Source organism: Odontesthes bonariensis, chromosome 22 (genome assembly GCF_027942865.1).
Source record: "Odontesthes bonariensis isolate fOdoBon6 chromosome 22, fOdoBon6.hap1, whole genome shotgun sequence".
Lineage (NCBI taxonomy): Eukaryota > Metazoa > Chordata > Actinopteri > Atheriniformes > Atherinopsidae > Odontesthes > Odontesthes bonariensis.
The window spans coordinates 24,794,927-24,816,681 of NC_134527.1; the positions used below are offsets into that span (position 1 = coordinate 24,794,927).

A 21,755-nucleotide genomic window follows, 5' to 3' on the forward strand; every position below is an offset into this window, starting at 1 on the left:
TCTGTGTGTTCAAGAAGGAAGCTCAATCTAAGTTTTTAGCAGAGTTCATGGACAACTAAAAATCCTTCTGGAGGAAAATTTATTGTCTGTTTGGAGGAGTAAAGGTGAGGCATTCAACAAGAGGAACGTAGTACCCACTGTTAATGCTAGTGTCAATATCTGGGAATGAATAACGATAGCCTAAACATTCTTCTGCATAATCTGAAACCATCAGCACCTTTGTTGAGATAACTGGGTAATAAAACAGGACAGTGACTCCAAACAGACATTGCAGCTGGTTGTAGGACAGATAAAACAGGCTAACATTGAGCTTTTGAAATGACCAAAATCCTGAGCTCAACCCTGTTGAAATCATGTACACCGTGCTTAAAAGTTTATTTATTTGAACTCTACCAATACTCCCAAGAGGAATGATCAAATATCTATCAAGAATTGTGAAGAAGCTTGTGGATGGCTGCCCAAAATACCTGGTCAACGTTAAACTTGCTAAGGCATTGGTCTCCAACCCCCGGGCCCCGGACCGGTGTGGGTCGTTTGGTACCGGGCCGCACAGAAAGAATAAATAACTTACATAATTTCAGTTTTATTTATTATCCGAGTCTGAAGCCACAGTAACATTAACAGTAACATGTGATTTTTAAGCCCCCTGTATGTCTAAAAAAACCACATTGAATTAAATGTTTTTTAGATATTAAAAATGTATGCTGTACAATCATTCTGCTTTAGAAACTGAACAATTCAACAGAATCATTCAGTGCTCAATATTTAAATGACATTCCTACACAGACATGAGTGCAAGGTTATAATTGCATCTTTTAGAAGATCAACTTCTATTTCTTCTTCAGAGCTTAATGAGGGTTTTATCAGGAAGTATTCTTCCATCATTACTTTCTCTTAAAAATGCCTATCGGCTCCTGTCCAGTAACATATTTTACAGAAATTTCCCCTCTATTATCCCACCAGTTTAAAATTTAAAAAGTCAACTCCTTTCTGGTTAATCTATTACAATTATATGAGCCTAAAGCTACCAGTGACTACCCCAAACCAATCAGGAATCCCCGCCCCTTTTTATCAGTTCAGTCAGCTGCAACTGAAACACAAACTAGCTCCCACAGCTGATATTAAAATTCAATCACCGCCCCCCCCAATCAGGACTTAATTGTGAAATAATGTTCAAATTATCCATAAATTGATCTATGAAATGGCGAATCAGTGAAACATACAATCTCCAATTTAGATCTGGCTGTTCAAATCTGGCATTACCTATAGTGAACAAATACTTTAACACTTTGAGTAAGATAATAGCTAAATCTGCTATATTTGTCCAGCTGTATTAGGTGCTTTTTTTTTTATCTCCAGCACCAAAACCAAATTAAAACACATGAAGTGCCATAAGTCTACCATGGCTCAGTGGTCAGCGTCAGTTGTCCAATACCCAGAGGGTTAGTGGTTCAATCCCCCCTCTTTCTACTCAATTAGGGAAACTGTCAGCTGAGGTGTCCTTGAGCATGCTCCTAGTAGCTGGCTACCACTCCAGGTTGGCATCTGTCTATATGAGTGTGTGTGACCCAGACACAATCATGCTCTCAATGATAGCAAAAAATATATTTTTTTTAAAAACGCGTTCTCTGATCCATCTAGAGCCATCTCAATCACGCCTGTCTCTTCGTTTAAAATTCTACACGTAGCGAGTGCTACAACAGACCAGAACGCACAGGTTATTCTAATAAACTGTGACTTTTGCTTTGCAGTTATTGTTTTGTAAATATAAACTAAAGAAAGGAGTGTTCTGTGAGCTGAGATGTACCTTTGACTTCAGTGATAACCTGTACGTACTCAGAGGTGGATCTATGTGCAGGCAGAGATGTAAACAGGTTGTTATGTTTTCAATGGGGAACTTCCCCTTTAACTTGGTCAGACTTCACCAGCAGAGCTGAGTTGCTGTTCTATTTGGCCTATATGGCTTTAGGTCTGACAGAATAAAAAACAGGCCTTACAGTAACAGTGCTCTTATTCTTCTATCTGCAGAGATGGTAAAATATTGTTGAAAAATGTGTTGACTCTCTACACTTTCTGTCAATATCTTTACTTAATAGAAATATGGTTCACACAGTCTGAGCCTTACAATGGACGCATACAGTCTGACCTTGATGCAGCAAAGTCAAGGGGAGATATGGTAATAAGTGAATACTAATGCACAGCAGGATCTTCATAATCATAAGAGTTAAAAATTTTTGTACACTTTAATGTGAAACTGTTAACTGTATCAAAAAAGGAAGTGTGAAGGAATAACAGTGGAAATTTGAAAATAAGACTGGCGTAACTTGAAAGTATTGCACTAGTATTGCAGTATAATTGCACTGTTCCAGCATCATAAAAACACACACACACTCTACTGCTATATACACCATTAAAAGCAGGTAAAATTATAACAGTATAATACGGAATAATCTGCTGGAAAATCATCCATCCTGGCATTCACATTATTATTACTTTGAGACCTGCCACTTAAAACCACCCCATATGGCAACATTGCCCTAGAGTAGCAGGCTGAACACTGTTTTGGACAGGGTAGAAAAACACATCAAAGAGCCTGGGGTGTTTATGGGACCGCCAAATTCTCCAGATGCAAATCCGATGGGATCGGATTGGATCTGTGGGAAGCAAATTTAATTCACAGGATCTATACCTGACATCCCAGTACCAAACACTCCAGGACAACTTTAAATGTGTGATGTCCTACCCAGGCTCCGCCCTCGCAGTGACGCAACACCTTCGGCTCTGCTACACTTACTCAGGCAAACTGCTCATTCAGGTGGATTCGAGTTCCCGAAAAAATGGGAACTCCACCCACTTTGTCGGGAAGCAATCAACTTTGAGCAGCGCCAACGGCCCAGGGTAGAGGCGTGTTCAAGGTAGTGACGTGGTTGAACTGCCTCTCAACCCATGGATTGTACACGGAAGCGCTTCATTCAATATCAACATGGAGCAGCGTCAAGCTTTTGACACTGCTGTAGATGCTGTAATGAAAGTGTTCGACGGGAGATTCTCGTTAAAAATCGAGCAAAGAACAGCCCTTGAATCATTTCTTGACAGGAAAGACGTTTTCGCCTTGCTCCCTACTGGCTTTGGTAAGAGTTTAATCTACCAGTTAGCCCCGCTGGTAGCTAAATCATACGTGAGAGGAAAGAGTGGTGTGATTGGCTTAAGCTTAGGCACAGCCTTTTCTGGCCACAACCAGTAGCAACCTGAGGGAGGCGGGTTGACCAGGCCATTTCGAATCGTATTCGTTATGGTCTTGGTCAGACCAGAATCTCGAAGAGATTTGAAAGTCTATGTTAATCAGGCTAGTGATGTCCACGCTCTGACCTGTCAGAGCTCTTCTGGCAGCACGAGGAGGATCTACTCAAAATTAGGTGACTGGTCATATTCTTAAGAGATGATTGGTTCTATCTGCCTGAGAATAGTAGCTCTTCTCATGTAACTACAAAGAACTTTCAGAAAATTTGACCTGTCAATATTCAGATCCCAAAATAGAAGCACACTGAGTGTAGTTGCAAGGCATTGCAAACCATTTGTACCATGGATCAACTTGTTCAAAATGACAAGAACATGTGGATTGATAGCCAGCTTGGTGATGCTTAGTCAGTGCTGGCCTATACATTTGAACTAAGCCCCGTTGCCTGATCATTTTCAGAGGAATGTGTTTTAAATCAGTCTCACTGTATCAAGTTGTTGATCTTTCTTGAATATGTGCATGGATTATCTCAGTTAAAGCTGCAGGCTACTTTGCAAACAGACCAAAAATATACTTCCATGTTCAATACTGTTCTTGCACTCACTCTTGCATAATAGATATGAGGAAGCTTTCTACTATCAGATGACCCCCTTTAGAAATCACCCACCAAAATACATTGTTCACTTTACTGCACTTAAGTTTCCTGAGAATCAGGCATTTGTTATTTTTAGCTGCAGACAATATTGCCTCAATAAAGCTATTGGTAATATTGCCTCTCAAATAAATAAAAGAACATGTTAAAAACCATGTTACCAACTTAGATTTAAAAGAGGGCTGAATTAATGAGTAAATGAGTGTTTGCATGCCTACTGAGCAGTCTTTTTAAAGGATGTGCAGGGTGTTGCTTTGATGGGCCCCTCTATATTCCCCTCACGCTCAAAGTCCTATCCATTACAGCTCATTACCCAGGGAGGGAATGAAAGAGAGAAGACCCTTGGCCATGCTCACCCAGGCTCACAGAAACCCCAGCAGGGTTAAACATCAACAGAGCCACAAAACCCCACCAGCTGTGCAGGTGTCAACACCATTAGGATTGCTTCGGGGGATAATTTGTGTTACAAAATATGAGGATTGTAAAGTGATCATAGTGTTAATACACAGAAACGCTCCCGAGAAATGCCCCGAAACTAACGCCTGACTAATTATTACTTCATGTACATCTTACACATTTGGTGCATTCCAGCATGAAAGATGCATATCTTAAGTTCCTGTGTGTACTATTTACAGGCATCTATTCGAAAAAATGCATTAAAACATTCATAACTGTGTTTTCATTAGTGTGGAATACCTCCCCATAGAAAGAGCCAAAGATCTTATAGCAGAAAAAGCATAGATGACATTAGTAACCTTAAATATGGCATATTCCCTCAACTGTGAGAGTGAACTAATGTGCTCAATGGCAGGATATCTCCTAATAGAGCTTGGCGTGGGGATTGATTTTTCAATGTAAAATTCACCTCACTAATGACTTTGATGGACCTTGATGGTAAAGCTCTCCTCATCATTTGTGTCGAATCATTTTTAAAACTTAAAATGGAACACTGTGGCTCTCTGACTCTGAACCCATCATGCCTCCACTGGAGGAGGAAGCAGTAGCGAGAAGAGTCAAGGACCCAGAGCAACAGACAGCAAGGGCAAAACCGCCGCACTGCACTGAGGTTTGTTTTTTTAAGGGCAAGGCTGGAACTAAAAATCACAGCACAGGGACACCATGCCAGGCCTCGGCCGTTGACTTCAAAGTCCCTCGGGGCCTAAGAGCAGGCCACTGGGATTGTGGATAACAGGTCTAGGAGGGTGGTTTGACCACAGGGAGCCTGTTTTGAAACAGTAACCACTGCACCCTAACTAACTATTGGCAAAACCTTGCTGTGGCAGATGGGGGAAAGGACTAGGGGCCCAGGACCGTGGACTGGACTACCTCTAAGATATTCTAAATCTTACACTCTGCTCATTTAAAGAGTTAATAACAAGATGCACATTTTCTGAGCCAAGAAATGAAAACCAGGACAGCTGGATTTTGTTTTTCAAAGTAAATATTAAAGGCAGGATATTTCTAAGAAGTAATCTCTAATTACATTGTATGACTCATGAAGAGTATGTGGTGACATCTATCTGCAGAAACTCTGCTCTCTGTCTGAATTTTCCTTGCTTCCTTTCCTTTCGACAAGCTAATAATGTGCAGGTGTGTGTTCCTGCCACATGCATATTCCATCTCCTTCAGACCTAGCCATGTGGCAACTTGCAGCGAGCTTGAGAGGTGCTTTGTGGAGGTTTTTATTTGTGCTCATAAACTCTTCTGTGAAACGTTTTGTAATTAAAAATGTAATTCAGATTTTCTGCTTTGCTCTGCTTTTTTACTTCATTTTCCTCAACACCAATGTTTACCCATTCCACTCTTTATTATGGGATGTGAATTTGGCAAGAAGGCATTAAAATGCCTCTGCAGGCAAAAGTCTTGTTGCAACCCTAACAGATACATATTGTTCCCATGAGGGCTATAACCCTGGACAACACTTTTTTGCACTCCATCTATGAAAAGATGACGACTCAGGATTATCAAAAACATTCAGTTAAACATTGCATTGCACTAGAGCTGATCAGAATAGAGAAATAATATTGTAATCATCACTAAATTGAAGGCATTAGGCCCTAGGGTGTGTGAGGTATTGATGGGTTCATCCATTCTAGTCTGTATGGTATAGAACTTAATAATGCACAGTGGCTGGTGAAAGCTGCTCTGTCAAACACATTATTACCCTGAGAGCTCTGTTTCTTCTACACAAAATCATGCTGATGTATTGTAAATGAGATGGAGAGAGGGGCAAGATGCCAACCAGGGAAGGAGAAAGATGTGTTCTTTCCCCGTCTAATTACGCTGCTGCGACGAACATAATTAAAAGCACTGCTGTCGTTTTTTTTTCTCCAGATTAGCAAAAAAATCTGTAACCGGGCATCTGCTTGTTGTCACCACTAAATACATTACTTTCTCTGGAAAGTTTCCAGCCATCTATCCTTACTGTGTGTGCGTGTGTGTGTGCATGCAGTGCTAAAAATTGTCAGTGAATACTGAATCAAGATTTGAGAAGATCATGTAGTCGCTAATGAATACATGAGACGGCTCCAGAAAGTGCTGATAATATAAAATGATCACTTCTCTTATGATACGAAAGAGGAGGAGTGCGAGGATGAGTGTTGGCAAGGAAGGATAACAGGGCTGTAGCATGCAAATCATGACAAATGTGAACACAGGAAGAGGAAATAAGGCGATGAGAAGACTGTTGGTGCAGAGGAACAAAGTCCATGAACCGCAGACTGGATTTAATGTGGCAGAAACCTACAAGTGAGTTGCAACTGCAAACATATTAGCATGAGAAAAGCAAATAAGAGGAGAATGACAAATGACATCCAAGTTTAAGAAACCAACAAGGTCAAGAGAAGAGGGGCACATTTAAATATATATCTATATATGGAGGGCTTATTGACAGTGGATGCTGGGAGAGCAAAAAGGGAATGTCAGAAAGTGAGTAAGTGAAACATGAGGGGGATAGAAGAAGGAGAAAGATAAGAAACAAAAATAAGGAGCAATAGAACAAAATATTGCAGTCAGACCACCTGGGGAATGTTTACAGAATTTAATAACTCTAAATGTCATCACTTTATTGGATTTATAGATGGATGTCTCTCCCTCCACCACTCTTTCCATCATTTTCTCCCTCCTTCTTTTTCCGAAGTGCTTCCATATGAAATCCAATCCAAAGCAAGTTGAAGTAAGCAAGGAACAATCACACAATCTCTGAATTCATTCAAACAGTATTCGCGCTTATGGATGCCATAGTGATTCTCTACACTTTTTTTCATGATGCGCACCCTTAAACACGACAAACAAATGTAAACAAAACTTAGGTCAATTTATTATCTAAACCTTCCGTATCATATTTAAATAAAATGTAACCCAGGTGTACAATTTGGTTGACTAAACCATTGGTTTAACCTGAGAAGGAAATCGTTGTTTTATTAGTTGTTTCATATATACTGTATATTTTCAGTTTTTTTCTGAGTTGCACATGAAAGCAACACCTTCCAACTGCATCTGAAGGCAGCACTCAGGTTCACCGCATCTAACCCAGAGGCAGGTAGCCTTTTAGCATCCAATTAGCGTACCTATTGTGTAGGAGGCAGTGTTGGTCAAGTTACTTTTAAAAAGTATTTAGTTATAGTTACTAGTTACTGCTCCCAAAAAGTAATTGAGTTAGTAACTCAGTTACCACATTGTAAAAGTAATTAGTTACTCAGCAAAGTAACTGTGGCGTTATTTTTTGTGTTCTATAACGCTGTTATGTTCTATAACATCTTTAACATCAAATATGTTTATATTAACTGATTGAATTCATTCAAAGTAAACACAAGAAACTTGTGCTGAAGGAAAAATAAAAAATAAAAATGGACCAGACTCAGTGAATATTTCCCTATACAGAAGATATAAAAACACTAAATACAGTAATTTAGAACATTCGGTATTTATTTTTTAACTCAATAGATTGCAGCCTGCCATATGATGCATAGAAATAAATTAATAAATAAATTCTGACCTGAAAAATCGAGTGTTGTTTGTTTTCGAGTGGCTCCGTCTCCTTCGCTGGGGCTCACGCTAGCTGCATTTGGGCTTGGGTTTGGGTTAGCAGCTGCAGAAGCAACAAGTGCTTCATATTCGCATGGGTTGATGTAAGGTGCTTCATTAGATTTGAGTTACTTGAGGCAGACGTGGATAAAGTTTTTTTCCCTGGGCATAGCGTGCATGTTACATACACATTCTTGCCTTTTATCTCCATGGGTGAGAAGTAGTGCCAGTAATTCCAGTTAGAGAACGCTACCTGTGAACTTCCCTGGCTCGTCGCCGCTGTCTTGTGTGTGTTTAGCGCGTGCAGTGAGACAGCGTGAGCAGGGCATCCGTAACGCGCCACTCTATATTCTCAGTAACGATAACGGCGTTGTAACGATGGGGAAAGTAATTAATTAGATTACTACGTTACTGGAAAAATAACGCCGTTAGTAACGCCATTATACTTAAACGCCGTTACTCCCAACACTGGTAGGAGGCAAGTCTATGAACAATAATTGGCCACTTCCTTTTGACTCCGGCCGCGATAGTTGAAGGCAGTACTCCACTGAAAAAAAAGTGGTAAGATATTGATTGTAGTAAAAGTGACGCAAATCATTTAAGTTGAAGTTAGCTCCAACTAGTTTTTTGTTTACAGTTTAGCACTGTGCTCAAGCGGCTAGTAGAAAGACGGTTCGTCTTTCTACTTGTGAGAGCTGAGAGTCTCGACGGCGCTCAGCACTGGAACGAAGCGTAACGGTGAGAGTGATATTTGCAGCACTTTTGACATCTGCTACTCATATGCTGAACGGGTTAGCTATATGGAGATATACTGTAGTGAACTGTTGCATTAAGTTTGTTCCTCTGTGAACATTCGAGACCTTTGCCTCTGCACTAAATATAGTACACTGCACAATTGTTAGCTGATTAGCATTGCGTTTATGTTGGTACATTTGACAGCAGGCAGCACATTGTACATGTTGGTCAACCATTTGTGTCAATACGTGTTATTAAAGTGAATGTTTTGAGATTTATGTGCTCATATTGGATTAAAGAGAGTAATAAGTTTATTATTTTGTAATACAAATTATAATCTGATAGATTTCAGTTTGTTCTTGTAAATGAAGAATCTTCCTCACACACGAGAGTAAGTCATGGAGTTCCTCAGGGTTCTGTGCTTGGACCAATTCTTTCAATTTCACTTTATACATGCTTCCATTGGGTAACATTATTAGACGGCATGGCATAAATTTCCATTACTATGCTGATGATACTCAGCTGTACTTATCTATAAAACCAGATGAACCCAATAGGTTGGTCAGACTACAAGCATGTCTTAAAGACATAAAGACCTGGATGTCTGCTTCTAAATTCAGACAAAACTGAAGTTGTTATCTTTGGACCTGAGGGCTCTAGGGAGAAATTGTCTAGCTATATAGTTACTCTAGATGGTATTTTCTTGGCTTCTCGTACTACAGTGAGGAACCTTGGAGTTATTTTTTACCAGAATTTATCATTTGACTCGCGTATAAAACAGGTTTCTAGGACTGCTTTCTTTCATCTTCGTAATATTGTTAAAATCAGAAACATCTTGTCTCAGTGATGCAGAAAAACTAGTCCATGCATTTGTTACTTCAAGATTGGACTACTGTAATTCTTTATTATTGGGCTGTCCCACATATTCTCTGAAAAGCCTTCAGCTGATCCAAAATGCTGCAGCCAGAGTTCTGATGAGAACTAACAGGAGAGATCATATTTCTCCAGTTTTAGCTTCTCTTCATTGGCTCCCTGTTAAATTCAGAATAGAATTTAAGATTCTTCTCCTTACATATAAAGCTCTTAATGACCGAGCTCCATCATTTCTTAAAGATCTCATAAGATATTTTCCTAACAGAGCACTTCGCTCGCAAACTGCAGGTTTACTTGAGGTTCCCGAGTTTCTAAAAGTAGAATGGGAGGCAAAGCCTTCAGTTATTAGGCCTCTTTCTTGTGGAATAAGCTCCCATACATCCCATAGTTAAGCTGATATAGGCCTAGACTGCTGAGGGAGCTCATCTGTCACACCTTTCCTCACTTTACTTTCTTTTTCCCCCGTTTAATTTCTCAAATGATATTATGTACATGTGACATTATTGTGGTCATTAACTTGTGTTTCCCTGTTCCAACAGGTATCCTTTGAATGGTGTTACAGTGGTTTTTTCCCCCTCTTTTCTGTCTTCTCAAACCCCAGCTGGTCAAGGCGGATGGCCACCCTTCCTGAGTCTGGTTCTGCCAGAGGTTTCTTCCTGTTAAAAGGGAGTCGTTCCTTTCCACAGTCGCCTCAGGCATGCTCAGGACGGGAGATTGGACTGAAGACATGTTTCGGTGCAATCTGTTGGTTTTTTCAGCTAGGAAATTGTTTTTGAATTGGCTATATATGAATGAATTGGATTATTTTGTAAATAATTATGATTACAATTAATTGAATTCCAATTGGCTTGAATTGGACTTTATTTTTTAAGTGCCTTGATATGACATTTGTTGTATTTGGCGCTATATAAATAAAAATGATTTGAATTGAATGATGTGAAGGAATTTTCTTCTTTCAGTTGTGAGTTAGGGGGTTAATTTCATGATCCTTATTACAGAAACTCATGATGAATGAATATATTTTGCTCATGATTTAAATCATAATGTCTGATATGTTATTGTTTTGAATTATTACCCAATGATTCTTTAAAGGACACTTGATTTCTAGATTTGAAGTTATTAAGCTTAGTGTAATGCAAGGCCAGAATGTTAAAGATGACATTATCATTATACTTTAGTGTTATTGTTGTACAACAATTAGATTGTTTACTTAAAGGTCCTGTCCAGCCTCTATAGAAAAATCCAGTCTGTTGGAGAGGATTCAGAGCCCTGGATGGAGGGATTCAGGATCATTCTGTGAACCATAGATGGCAAGCCTCCCAAAGAACTTAAGAAGCTGGATTGACTCTTCATCACTAACTCCAATTGGTGGTTGGGCCAGCCTGGTTGGCAGAGTTGCTACACACCCAAAATAGTTGGCCCGTGACTCTAATCACCCTATTAGAAGAACATTAGCAAGGAACTGTCACACCGCGGTGAGGTCAAGTGGGTTTTTTGTCTCGTCTCCATGTCATGTCTCGTCACTTCCGGTTTTACTTTGAAAGATTAACTCCCCTCTCGTTTCAGGTCATTTGCCCTTCCTCTTGTGTTCCAGTCTGATTGTCGCATGAGTGATTCCACCTGTTCCCCGTTAACCCTGTGTGTATAAGAGTTGACGGCTCCCCTTGTCTTGTGCCAGTGTGTCTTGTCTTGTCTGTTGTCCCCAACGTGCTTCACTCTTGCCTTCGAAAACCAGTCCATGTACCAAGCCATAGTTTTGACCATTTCCTCGCTAAGAGAGTTTTTGTTTTGGATAACCTTTGTAAGCTAATCTTGTTAAAGCATAATTTAAGTTTGATAGCGTTTTTGCTTTTTCCTCCTAGTGGAGTGATCTTTTGTTTTGAATAAGGTTTCATACTCTAGTGCCTCCTATTTTTACAGGAGAGGTTCTTTGTTTTCCTCCGCAGCAGGAGTGATTTTCAGTTTAAAGTTCAAAGTTTAATAGTCTTTATTTTTTCCTCCGTAGTGGAGTGATTATTATTTTGATAAATTTTCATAGATATACTTCTCTCATTTTGGGAGAAGTATATATATTTATTGATAACTTATATAGTCCATTTTGTTCTCTCTTGGAGAGTTTTTGGACAACCTTGTTCCTCCTAAATAAAGCTTCGGAATAACATCACCTGCTCCTGTGTCCTGCATTTCTCTGGGTGTGACAGGAACACAAACTAAACGGTACTAAGAAAAACAAAACTCATTATTTCAAAGGCGCCATTTTCTTATCTTTATTATTTTTCATATCATTGTATGTATAAATGTTGTAAACTTTTGTTGCAGTACACACTAAAAGAGTTTACTTTTGCAATTTACTTCGCGTTGGTGTTGTTCATTGTTGGGCTATTCAGGTCTATGGTAATTGAGCTCTTACCGAAGCTAGCTATTCAGTTTATCTACTATAAGTGGGTTACAGAAAGCTGAACAAAAATAACATATCAAGTGCTGAAACTGAGAAATCTTTCTATGAAAGGGGTGATGGGGGAAAAAACCTAGAGTATATGCTCCTTTAAGAATTTGAAGCTGGCAAAGTCTCAGTGATGTTGCAAAAGGGTTAATAAAAGGCGAGACAAGTTGTGTAAAACAAACACTTGCAGGAGCATCTCATTTTGATTAGGTGAATTGGCAGCTGGAGAGCAGCATAACAATAAATAATAATATTTAAGATAAAAGAACATCCTAGAGAGAAAGCTATTTCCTACTTTCAGTCGTAAAGATGGGGAGTTGTTTGCCATTATGAAATATTTTGTGGACAAACAGACATGGTTCAATAATAATGTTCTTAAATATGAAGAATCAAAAAATTCGGAGATTTCATTGCTTACTTGATGTACATGATGTTCAGAGTATTACAGTTATAGCAGCAAGATAGCTGTTGGACAGCCTTAGACTATCATACAGACACATACCGTAAAATCATCTTAATTTGAGCGTGATTCATAATTTAGTGTCACTGTACAGGTCAATCAACCCTGCATCTATATACTCAATTGGTTTGAGAGGCTCTTTGAAATATTTCTACATATAGTATAATACTATGTCTAGATTTAAAGCAGAGGCACAAACAAAAGTAAAGGCATAAGCAACAGATGCACTGGACTGAAATAGGAGGAGATGAGGATGTCATAAATCAGTTCAGCAACTTCATCTCTGAATATTGTCAGGAGAAGTCAAAGTGTCGACAAATAAGGCTACTGTTACAGAAGGAGCATGAGTCATCTATGCCACAGTGCTGAGAACTGCTTCTCCCAGAACACACACTGAAAAGGATTTTCCTACAATTACAGACACAGAATAATAAACACATAATCACAATGAATCACAGTGAATACCATTTACCCCCTGCTTAGGCCACAATATCCACAAAGACAACTATTCCCATCACTTAGTAAAGGGATAAAATACGAGAAGGGGGGCTGGTACTGTCAAACGTGTCAAAAATGATTTTTGAGGCTGCAGAGAGCCACTATAGTTCCTGGAGTATATGTGTATGTGAGTTCATAACAGAGGGAGAGATTTTTTTAACCCAATTTAGGCACAGTTCTCTCAGTGTCAGTCATTATCCAACGAACAAACAAACACTGTGGTTTATGCAATTATCAACTCAAACAGTGAATAAATTACCCTGTATGTCAATGACAAGTAATATCTAGTGTGAAAAAATGAGAACAAAAGCATCAGCGTGAACAAAAGGTGAGACACCATGAACTTGAATATCCTTTGTTTTCAACTTAAAGTTAAACAAAGGTGCTGAATACATTTCTTTATTTATTAATAGCTGTATTTTCACAAGAATTATGTATGTTTTTGCCAAATGACAATCACTGAAGTAGTGTGACACCATCATGTGCATCGTCTTGAAAGCATCCAGATGTATAATACAAACACAATACATAGATCTGCTCCTACACAGGTGAAGACAAGTACTGCTGTCCTAATTTATTTTTATTCAAGAAGCATTTATTTTCAAACGTTTTCAAGTGCAAACTGCAAAAGTTTATCGCTTCTGAAGATCGCTTCTGCCTTATTTCAATACTGCTGGCCATCTGAGGCATGTTGCTAAAAAATCTGAATGCCCACACAATGCAAGCACTTTGATATTCATCACCAGTCAAGCAAAAGTCGGTGCAGGTCAAACGGGATTGCAGACGCTACAGTGGAAAGGGTCAGATGATCTTTGACATACGAGCTGATGAAAGCAACAGCGAACAACAAGAGACACAAAGTGTGATCAGGTCAGTGCATAAAAAGCACCAAAACCATCATTTGCCCAATCTTAGTGATTTCTTTATGCAACTGTATAAACTAAACTAAATATCCAAATGCCAAAAAAGTAGTTGTGTCTCAATAGAAAGCACATAAATTGTGGAACGTTAACGTTTTAATTTCCTTGTGGTTTTTTTATGAAGCGTTCACATCACATGATTTAAACCATATATCTATTAATGATTAAGCCTAAGCATGTATTTTTTTTGCCAAACCGTAACCAAAATGAAAAGTTATTTGACATTACGTCTCAAACTTGGCTCTCTTGCATGGGGGTCTGTGTCATAACACTTCCATCCACCAGTTCCTACTTCCTCCCATCTCCATCTTCTAAGAAGTTTAGAACATTTAATAGCTTTGCAATATGGAATTAGTGACAATTTCACATAATGCAAAACGTAAGTGAAAAATAGGCATGTGACCTTTTGGAAGCCTTGATAATGTAGAGAATGCTAAAAACATGAGTGACAGTGGGCATTTACAGGGTTAATCTATAGTTTGAACAAGTTGCAAGCCTGAACAGTACAGTACAATCATCATAATTTGTCTATCACTGTTTTCCCTACAAATTCAGACTATGTCTTCAGTAACTTTTCAGTTGTTAACTAGTTCACAATAAATGCACACCTGTGATTCAATTATACTACCTGAGTATGACTAATTAAGTATTACTATAACATGAAAACAACTGAACAAATTTTGTATTTTCAAGTAAATACCAAAAAGTGATCTGTTGAGATCAGAAAGAATGCTCCAACCCCAATGGCAACTGAAACTGCTTCCTCAATGTGTGACTGTTTATCAGCATGACTTTTTAAAAGTGAAGCTTGTACAATTATTATCTTTTTTACCCCCCCCCCAATAACTTACTCTTACAGTAAAAGCTAGATTGTAAATTAAGCACTAAGTTTCTACCTCCCGATGACACATTAGATCTGAAAACCTGCATGATTTTAGCTTACAGATGGGTGAAAATGTTGGAACATGTCATCTAAAATTAATAAAATGAAACAATTAGTTTCTGTATGTAAATTATTTGTGTGTGCCCACCTGCTGCAGTGTTTGTGCTTTGCTACAGAAACAAGTGTTGTGCTTGTTCGGCCTCTGATTAGGAAATGAATTTTTCATTGCAAAAGTCCAGCTGCTCCCTTTCTGCAGGTCCTGCTCCTTAGACTCCCTCAGGCTACCAGGCCTGACAATCTCATCACTGTGAATACAGAGTGAAAGTGTATTTGTGTGTGTTTACACGAAGCTCTGTATTTCTGCTCTCTCTAAATACGCTAAAAATTATCCCTCAAATTTAAAGATGTACTTCTGCACACAAGGGAGTTCTCAAAGTATGGTTCTCCCTCCTTCATTCCTCCATCTCTCCTGTGTCTCATCAGCTCCCTGTTACCAGTTCTCAGGTCTATCATCTTATGCAGTGTTTTCTGCCCTGTGGGGAAGCTGCTCCCAGGCTGACAGCGAGCATCACAGGCTCCTCTCACAGCAAATCAGTCTGTAATCTGCATCGCTATAGATTCAACACAAAATCTTGGACATGCTTGTGCCTCGTAACATTTTCTAGTCTAAGCAGCTTCATGGCATTTTTCTTTCCTTCTACTACATGCAAATATTTGTAAGGACACCCATCATTATATATTTGTTCATTTGTAGTTGAGGTGTGTATATTTGTGTGCATTTCTGTGTTAGACCAGGTATAATATGACAGCTAGAGAAATTACAATTTCCTCCCCAATATTTGCCTTCTTCTCTGGGTGCTTAATCAGTGAAACATAAATGCTGATAAATTAGGAAGCCTTACTAACTGTTTGAAAAATAAGGAAAAAGAGGCCCTGCAGGTGAAGGGTGAAACGGGAGGGTGATGAGTCTGAAAATGGATAAAAAGGTAGTAAGATTACAAACACAGATGCTATACAAAACAATCAGAGGTGAAGAAGAGAATGAGAAAAGACACCGGGACAAAGAAGAGGACTTGAGCTCATTTTGTCTGAAGAACCAAAGGAACAGTTCACCAAGTTCCAAACTAAACAATTGCTGGTATTCCCTTGTGATGCCTTATTAAAAGTATGAAGCGAGGCGATAACTCAGCTCCAAGTTTTGAAATGGAAAGCCACAGAGCATCTCCTGAAATGCAGCACCTTCTGTAATTAAACCTCACAGATGGGCACTTTTGCGTATAACCAAAAACAGAAACAGAGATAGTTGCTGGGAGTGATGACTGTTAGTAGCGCATGCATTGAAAGAGACCATCAAAAACCCAGAATAAACAGGAAGTGTGGTCACGGGGAAGCATTGCCTGGACTGGAATCCTAATTGAGCTTGTTATACAGGCGGGGGTGGCAAGTGTTTGCCAAGAAACTGAACACCTGAGGAAATTAGCAGAAGTTAGTATGAACTGGCAGTTTTCACAGCCAGAAGCAATAGACTATTACTTGGTAGCTGGCAGAGGATTTAACATACTGTAGATCTGTACAGTGAAGACTCTGTGGCCAGAGATGACCAGGAATGGTGTATGTGTGGCATCATGGTGAAAAGGGCTGAAAATATGCTGTACAATATCAGTGTATCTCTTTAGGTTTATCAGAACACACCAAAACACAAGTTAGTCGGAAGTTGCATCTGTATCCTTTTTTTAGCCTTTAGTCAAAAACAAAAGAACAAAAGCCTGTGACTTAACACAGCTTTATGACCAGCTCCAAGGAGTGGGACTAATTTAGCATCAGAATGAGGCTATGTGCTTTCACTTGACATACATGGCTGAATGTTGGCGATTCAAGTTATAAGCTCCCATCTCTTCCAAGCTTTTTGGCTTTCTTAACAGTTTACATTCATGACTGTTTGGTGCTTCATGTATTGTCGCACTTTGTTTTAGGTTGTTTCATCCACTGTTGAAGGAAGTGTTTTCACACACTAATGTCTTCATCTTTTGTTTTTTTATTGCAGTTCTTGTTATTCGAGGTTCTTGTGACTGATGTGATGATGTGCTCAGTGACATGGGTTTAACTGAACCCTTTTGTGTCTATTTTGGGATGCGAGATCTCTTTTCCGAAAATACTTGCTCAATGATTGCTTAGAGAATGTTTTGTTTCTTTGATTGGATTGATAGCTCTCAAATATGAAATCAAAACCATTCAAGACCCTCAGCCGTCATGAGCCGTCGTGACTCGAAAATGTTGTACCAAGTCTAAATAGGATAAAAGTGTACATGTTGCAAGGAGGTACTCAAACAGGTCTGTGGCAAAACATGCTCCAGCATCAGCTCGATCAACAATTTCTTACCTGTCATTGTCAACACTTCTGAAACCGGGGAGGATGTGTCTGAAGCTGGAGTTGCGGTCCAGTTTGGGTTGACTCTTGGTGCGTTTTATGGAGCCCTTCAACCGTCGACTTAGAAAACCCTGATGGAAAGAGACAGTCAATAAAACAGTGTCAAGGCCAGTTTGTCAGACAAGTCTCAGAAATGTCAGTTCATAAAAGCTGAACTTCGCAGCAAGATAGGAAATATCAATGTTAACATGTACGCTCTATATCTGGAATTCAGAGAGGCCGAATGTCTTGGATAGCTAAAGGCTAATAAATGATAATATATCATATCAGAGCCAGAATGAGGTCAGATACAGAGTATTTCTGAATAGAAAGAGACATCAAACAAACAGCAACGTCTAAAACAGCCTGACAGGCTCTTAACTAAAATAAATAAAAAAGAGATTATCAAAGAGAACAGACATAAAAAGCTGGTAAATATTAATGTACCACATGTTATGTCAATTGTGACAAATTGTTTAGAGAATATAGCCCATATAAGTTTTCTCTTTCTTCTTCGTCTGAGTTAGCGTGTATACTTAGTCTAACATCTGCAATCATACTCCCCCAAGCACCCCACTGTCTCCATGGCAACTATTGGCTGACATTGTGAGCGAGAGACTACAAACAAATGAGATGAGTGGTGCAGAAGTGTAAGGTGCTTTATGTTTCAGGAGACAAAAACCTACAAGGAAGAAGTAAAAAAAGAAGGGAGCAAAAATGAAAGACTCTGAATATAAGAGCATGTTTAGGAGCGCTACCCAAAGGGAACAGAACTTGATCAGCACATCGGTATACAGAACAACGAGCTAAAGGAATGAGTGAGAGCTTCGTCTCAGGTGTAGCCCTATGATACAATCAAACAAAGCCGCTGTTTAATACAGAAGCCTGAACAGACTGACACTTTCAGGACGTGCGTGATGTCAGAGACATACATTACCTTTAGTGCTTTAACCTTCTGCCATTTTCAAACGTTTCACATGGCAGCGACAGAAAAATGGCAGAACAAAAAGACCCCCCCTACATCCCATTCAGGCCATTAACACACTTGTATAATAATTACCACATATAGTCTGAATAGGTCTACCCAGACTTAAATGGAATATGGATAATTAGAGAGAGACTTCCACACAGCTTGGCAACTGATCACAGAGCAGCCTCAGCATCTCGATGAACAACACCTGTCATCAGGAAGCTCTCTGGCCTAAGAACAAAAGACCTGCTCATGTCTGTCTACCAACTCTAAGTTCATGCCAGTAAATGGAGTATTCATCATCACTATGTGCACACTTGAAGTGTGGTGATTCTTTATGACTTCGTAATTTTAAGTAGGAGTTTTTAAGTCAGGATTCACAGTAGAATCATTGAATTTTTAAGGATGATGTTGATGCATTTTCCTCTCCTGTAATCCAATGTTCAAAGGAAATGGAGGGTCTGTCGATAGCTGCCGAAAACTACTGCATGTGGAAAACAAGACAAAAAAAGTCAGTGAAAAAGAAGCACAGCATCCAAAATAAAACATGCATTACTAACTGGGACTTTGGACGTGGAATTTAAAAGATGTGGAAATTTAGCAGGCCAGGAAGGTCCAGCTAAAGAAGTATGTTGTGGGAAATGTAAGATACCAGGTTAGTCAGACATTAACATTTCATGAATGTTCAATAATTCAATGTTTCATGTTTTTATACAGTAAATACCTGACGAAGCATCTGACAGCTAAGGATAAAACATAAAAGGACAGTATAATGATGGAATAAACAAAGACTATCCCAGAGAGAGAGAGCCTTTCAGATGTAAACAGGGGGAATTCTCTCCTCTGTGAAAGACTGTATGGACAAATATAGTTGAAGACTCATGTTTATTAGCCTAAAACTGCAAAGAATTTGGAAATGTCATCATCTCTGATACATAATATTATGAAATAAAAAATCTCTGTACAGGGACAAGGTCGAAACTGGCTGAAACTCGGGCAGCCTGCCATTAAAACCGACAGGATTCTGCAGTTTAATGGCCTGCATAGGCCTGCTCAGCAACGCCTCTGTTAACCACACTAGATGCTTGCGTCCACATCACTGCAGACAGAGAAAAAAATGCTGAACCAAGCAGCTGCTCCAGATGCTTTGAGTTGAAAATCTTTAAGCTTTTCAAAAAGATGCTGGTGTCGCCACCATCGCTACTTTTCAGGTAACCAATAGCATGAGCAGTAACTGACTCTCTGGTAACCAAGAAAATTAAGGAGAAGAGGTTTTGGGAGCATCAGTCTATTCTGTTATCTCAGACGGAAACAAGCTTGTTGTGAGATCTGATGTAAGTGGAAGTGCCCTATTAGTGCCTTTCCTAACCCTAACTCCAAACATTTCATCACTGTATCCACTCCCTAGGTGGACACAGTGGATACAACCTAGGGAAACAACATATATAATTAAGATTTAAAATTATTACTCAATGTATTACAGCACACATAATAACACAAACACACACACACACGTTGATAAGATGGTAACCTGTGACTGTAGATATCTAAAAGAAGTCCAGTGCTCAATCATTGTATAACATCCACAATAGTTATTAGTTCATACTCAGAAATAAAGTTAAATTAGCCTAATCTGACAAATTTTATATGAGTCAACGTGTGGGCAGCAAAAATTACCTCTGCTGTCACCAACGAACTCATTAGTGTTAATTCAATTCAATTCAAAATTTAATTCAAAAATACTTTATTTATCCCAGAGGGAAATTAAATGTTGATGTAGCTCAATTAAATCAAGGAGTTATTATAGATGCTGATGGCTGTGGGCAGGAATGATTTCCTGTAGCGGTCCGTTTTGCATCCAAACTGAAGAAGCCTTTGACTGAAGAGACTCTGTTTTCTGATAACAGTCTCATGGAGAGGATGTTCAGGGTTGTCCATAATTCTCTTGATTTTATGCAAAATCCTTCTTTGCATTATTGTCTCCAGAGGTTCCACAGTCGTCCCCAGAACAGAACCAGCCTTCCTTATCAGGTTGTTGAGTCTTTTCAGGTCCCTGGTTCTGATCCTGCTGCCCCAACAGATGACGCAAGAGGAAATGACGCTCTCAACAACAGACTTGTAGAAGATCTGCAACATCTTGTTGCAAACCTTGAAGGACCTTAGCTTCCTCAAGAAGTACAGTCTGCTCTGTCCTTTCTTGTAGATGGCTTCACTGTTGTGTCTCCAGTCCAGTCTGTTATCCACATGAACACCAAGGTATTTATATTCCTCAACCACCTCCACTTCTTCTCCCATGATGGAAACAGGGTTTGATCTGACCCTGTTTCTCCTGAAATCTACAATCATCTCCTTTGTTTTGTTAACATTCAAGATGAGATGATTGTTCCCACACCATGTCACAAAGTGGTCCACCAGCTCTCTGTACTCAGCTTCTTGTCCATCTCTAATACACCCGACAAATGCAGAGTCATCTGAATATTTCTGTAGATGACAGGAGTCTGACTTGTACTGGAAGTCTGAAGTGTACAGAGTGAAAAGGAATGGTGAGAGTACAGTCCCCTGTGGTGCTCCTGTGCTGCTGATCACCTGGTTAGACACACAATTCTTCAGTCTGACAAACTGTGGTCTGTTTGTCAGGTAGTCATTAATCCAGGTGATTGTTGAGGCCTCCACCTGAGTCTTCTGGAGTTTCAGACGAAGCAGATCAGGCTGGATTGTGTTAAATGCACTGGAGAAATCAAAGAACATGATCCTCACAGTGCTGCCTGCTTTGTCCAGATGACAGTGGGTTTGTTGAAGCAGGTGTATGATAGCGTCTTCAACTCCAACTCCATGGCGATAAGCAAACTGCAGGGGGTCCTGATATGTGCTGGTTTGCTTACACAGGTGGGTCAACAGGAGTCTCTCCAGGACCTTCATGATGTGGGATGTCAGGGCAACAGGTCTGTAGTCATTGATGTCTGAAGGATGAGTTTTCTTTGGTACCGGAACCAGACAGGATGTCTTCCACAACAGTGGTACCTTCTCTTGGGTCAAGCTAAGGTTGAAAAGGTGTTGCAGAATCCCACAGAGCTGCTCTGCACAGGCCTTCAGGACTCGGGGGCTGAAACCATCTGGACCTGCAGCCTTGTTCCGGTTCAGTCTCTCCAACTGCCTCTTCACCTGACTTCTAGAAACAGAAAAGTGGGAGGGGGAGGCAAAGCGGACAGCAGCATCTCCTGATTGGGTTGAAGACAAACTAGTGGAAGCAGAAGAATCCATGACTGAGGTGGAGGTGGAGATGTTACAGGAAATCTGTGGGTCAGAGGAGGGTGGGATGTCTCTTTGGCTGGGAACAGGAGGGGAGGATGGTGAGCTTGTTCCTAAACTGAACCTGTTGAAGAATGTGTTCAGCTCATTTGCTCTGTCCAGACTTCCATCCATCCTATCCTCCCTCTGTTTGAGGCCTGTGATCTTCTTCATTCCTGACCACACATCTCTGATATTGTTCCTCTGCAGTTTACTCTCAAGCTTCTTTCTATACACCTCCTTGCTCTCTCTGATCTTGACTTTGAGCTGCTTCTGTATACTCCTCAGTAACTCCCTGTCTCGCTCCCTAAAGGCTCTTTTTTTCTTGTTCAATAGTTCCTTTAGCTCACTGGTGATCCAGG

At 39.7% G+C, this 21,755-nt stretch overlaps 1 protein-coding gene across 8 annotated transcripts in view; it reads right to left on the reverse strand.

Annotated features, from left to right (window-relative positions):
* LOC142373170 (disabled homolog 2-interacting protein-like) overlaps positions 1 to 21,755 on the reverse strand; it is a 179,708-nt gene that overhangs the window by 65,494 nt on the left and 92,459 nt on the right. For all 8 annotated transcript variants that reach the window (XM_075456280.1, XM_075456279.1, XM_075456281.1 and 5 more), the window contains one exon: positions 17,109 to 17,227. In XM_075456280.1, the coding sequence (XP_075312395.1) occupies positions 17,109 to 17,227 (119 nt within the window). The remainder of the gene's footprint in view (positions 1 to 17,108; positions 17,228 to 21,755) is intronic.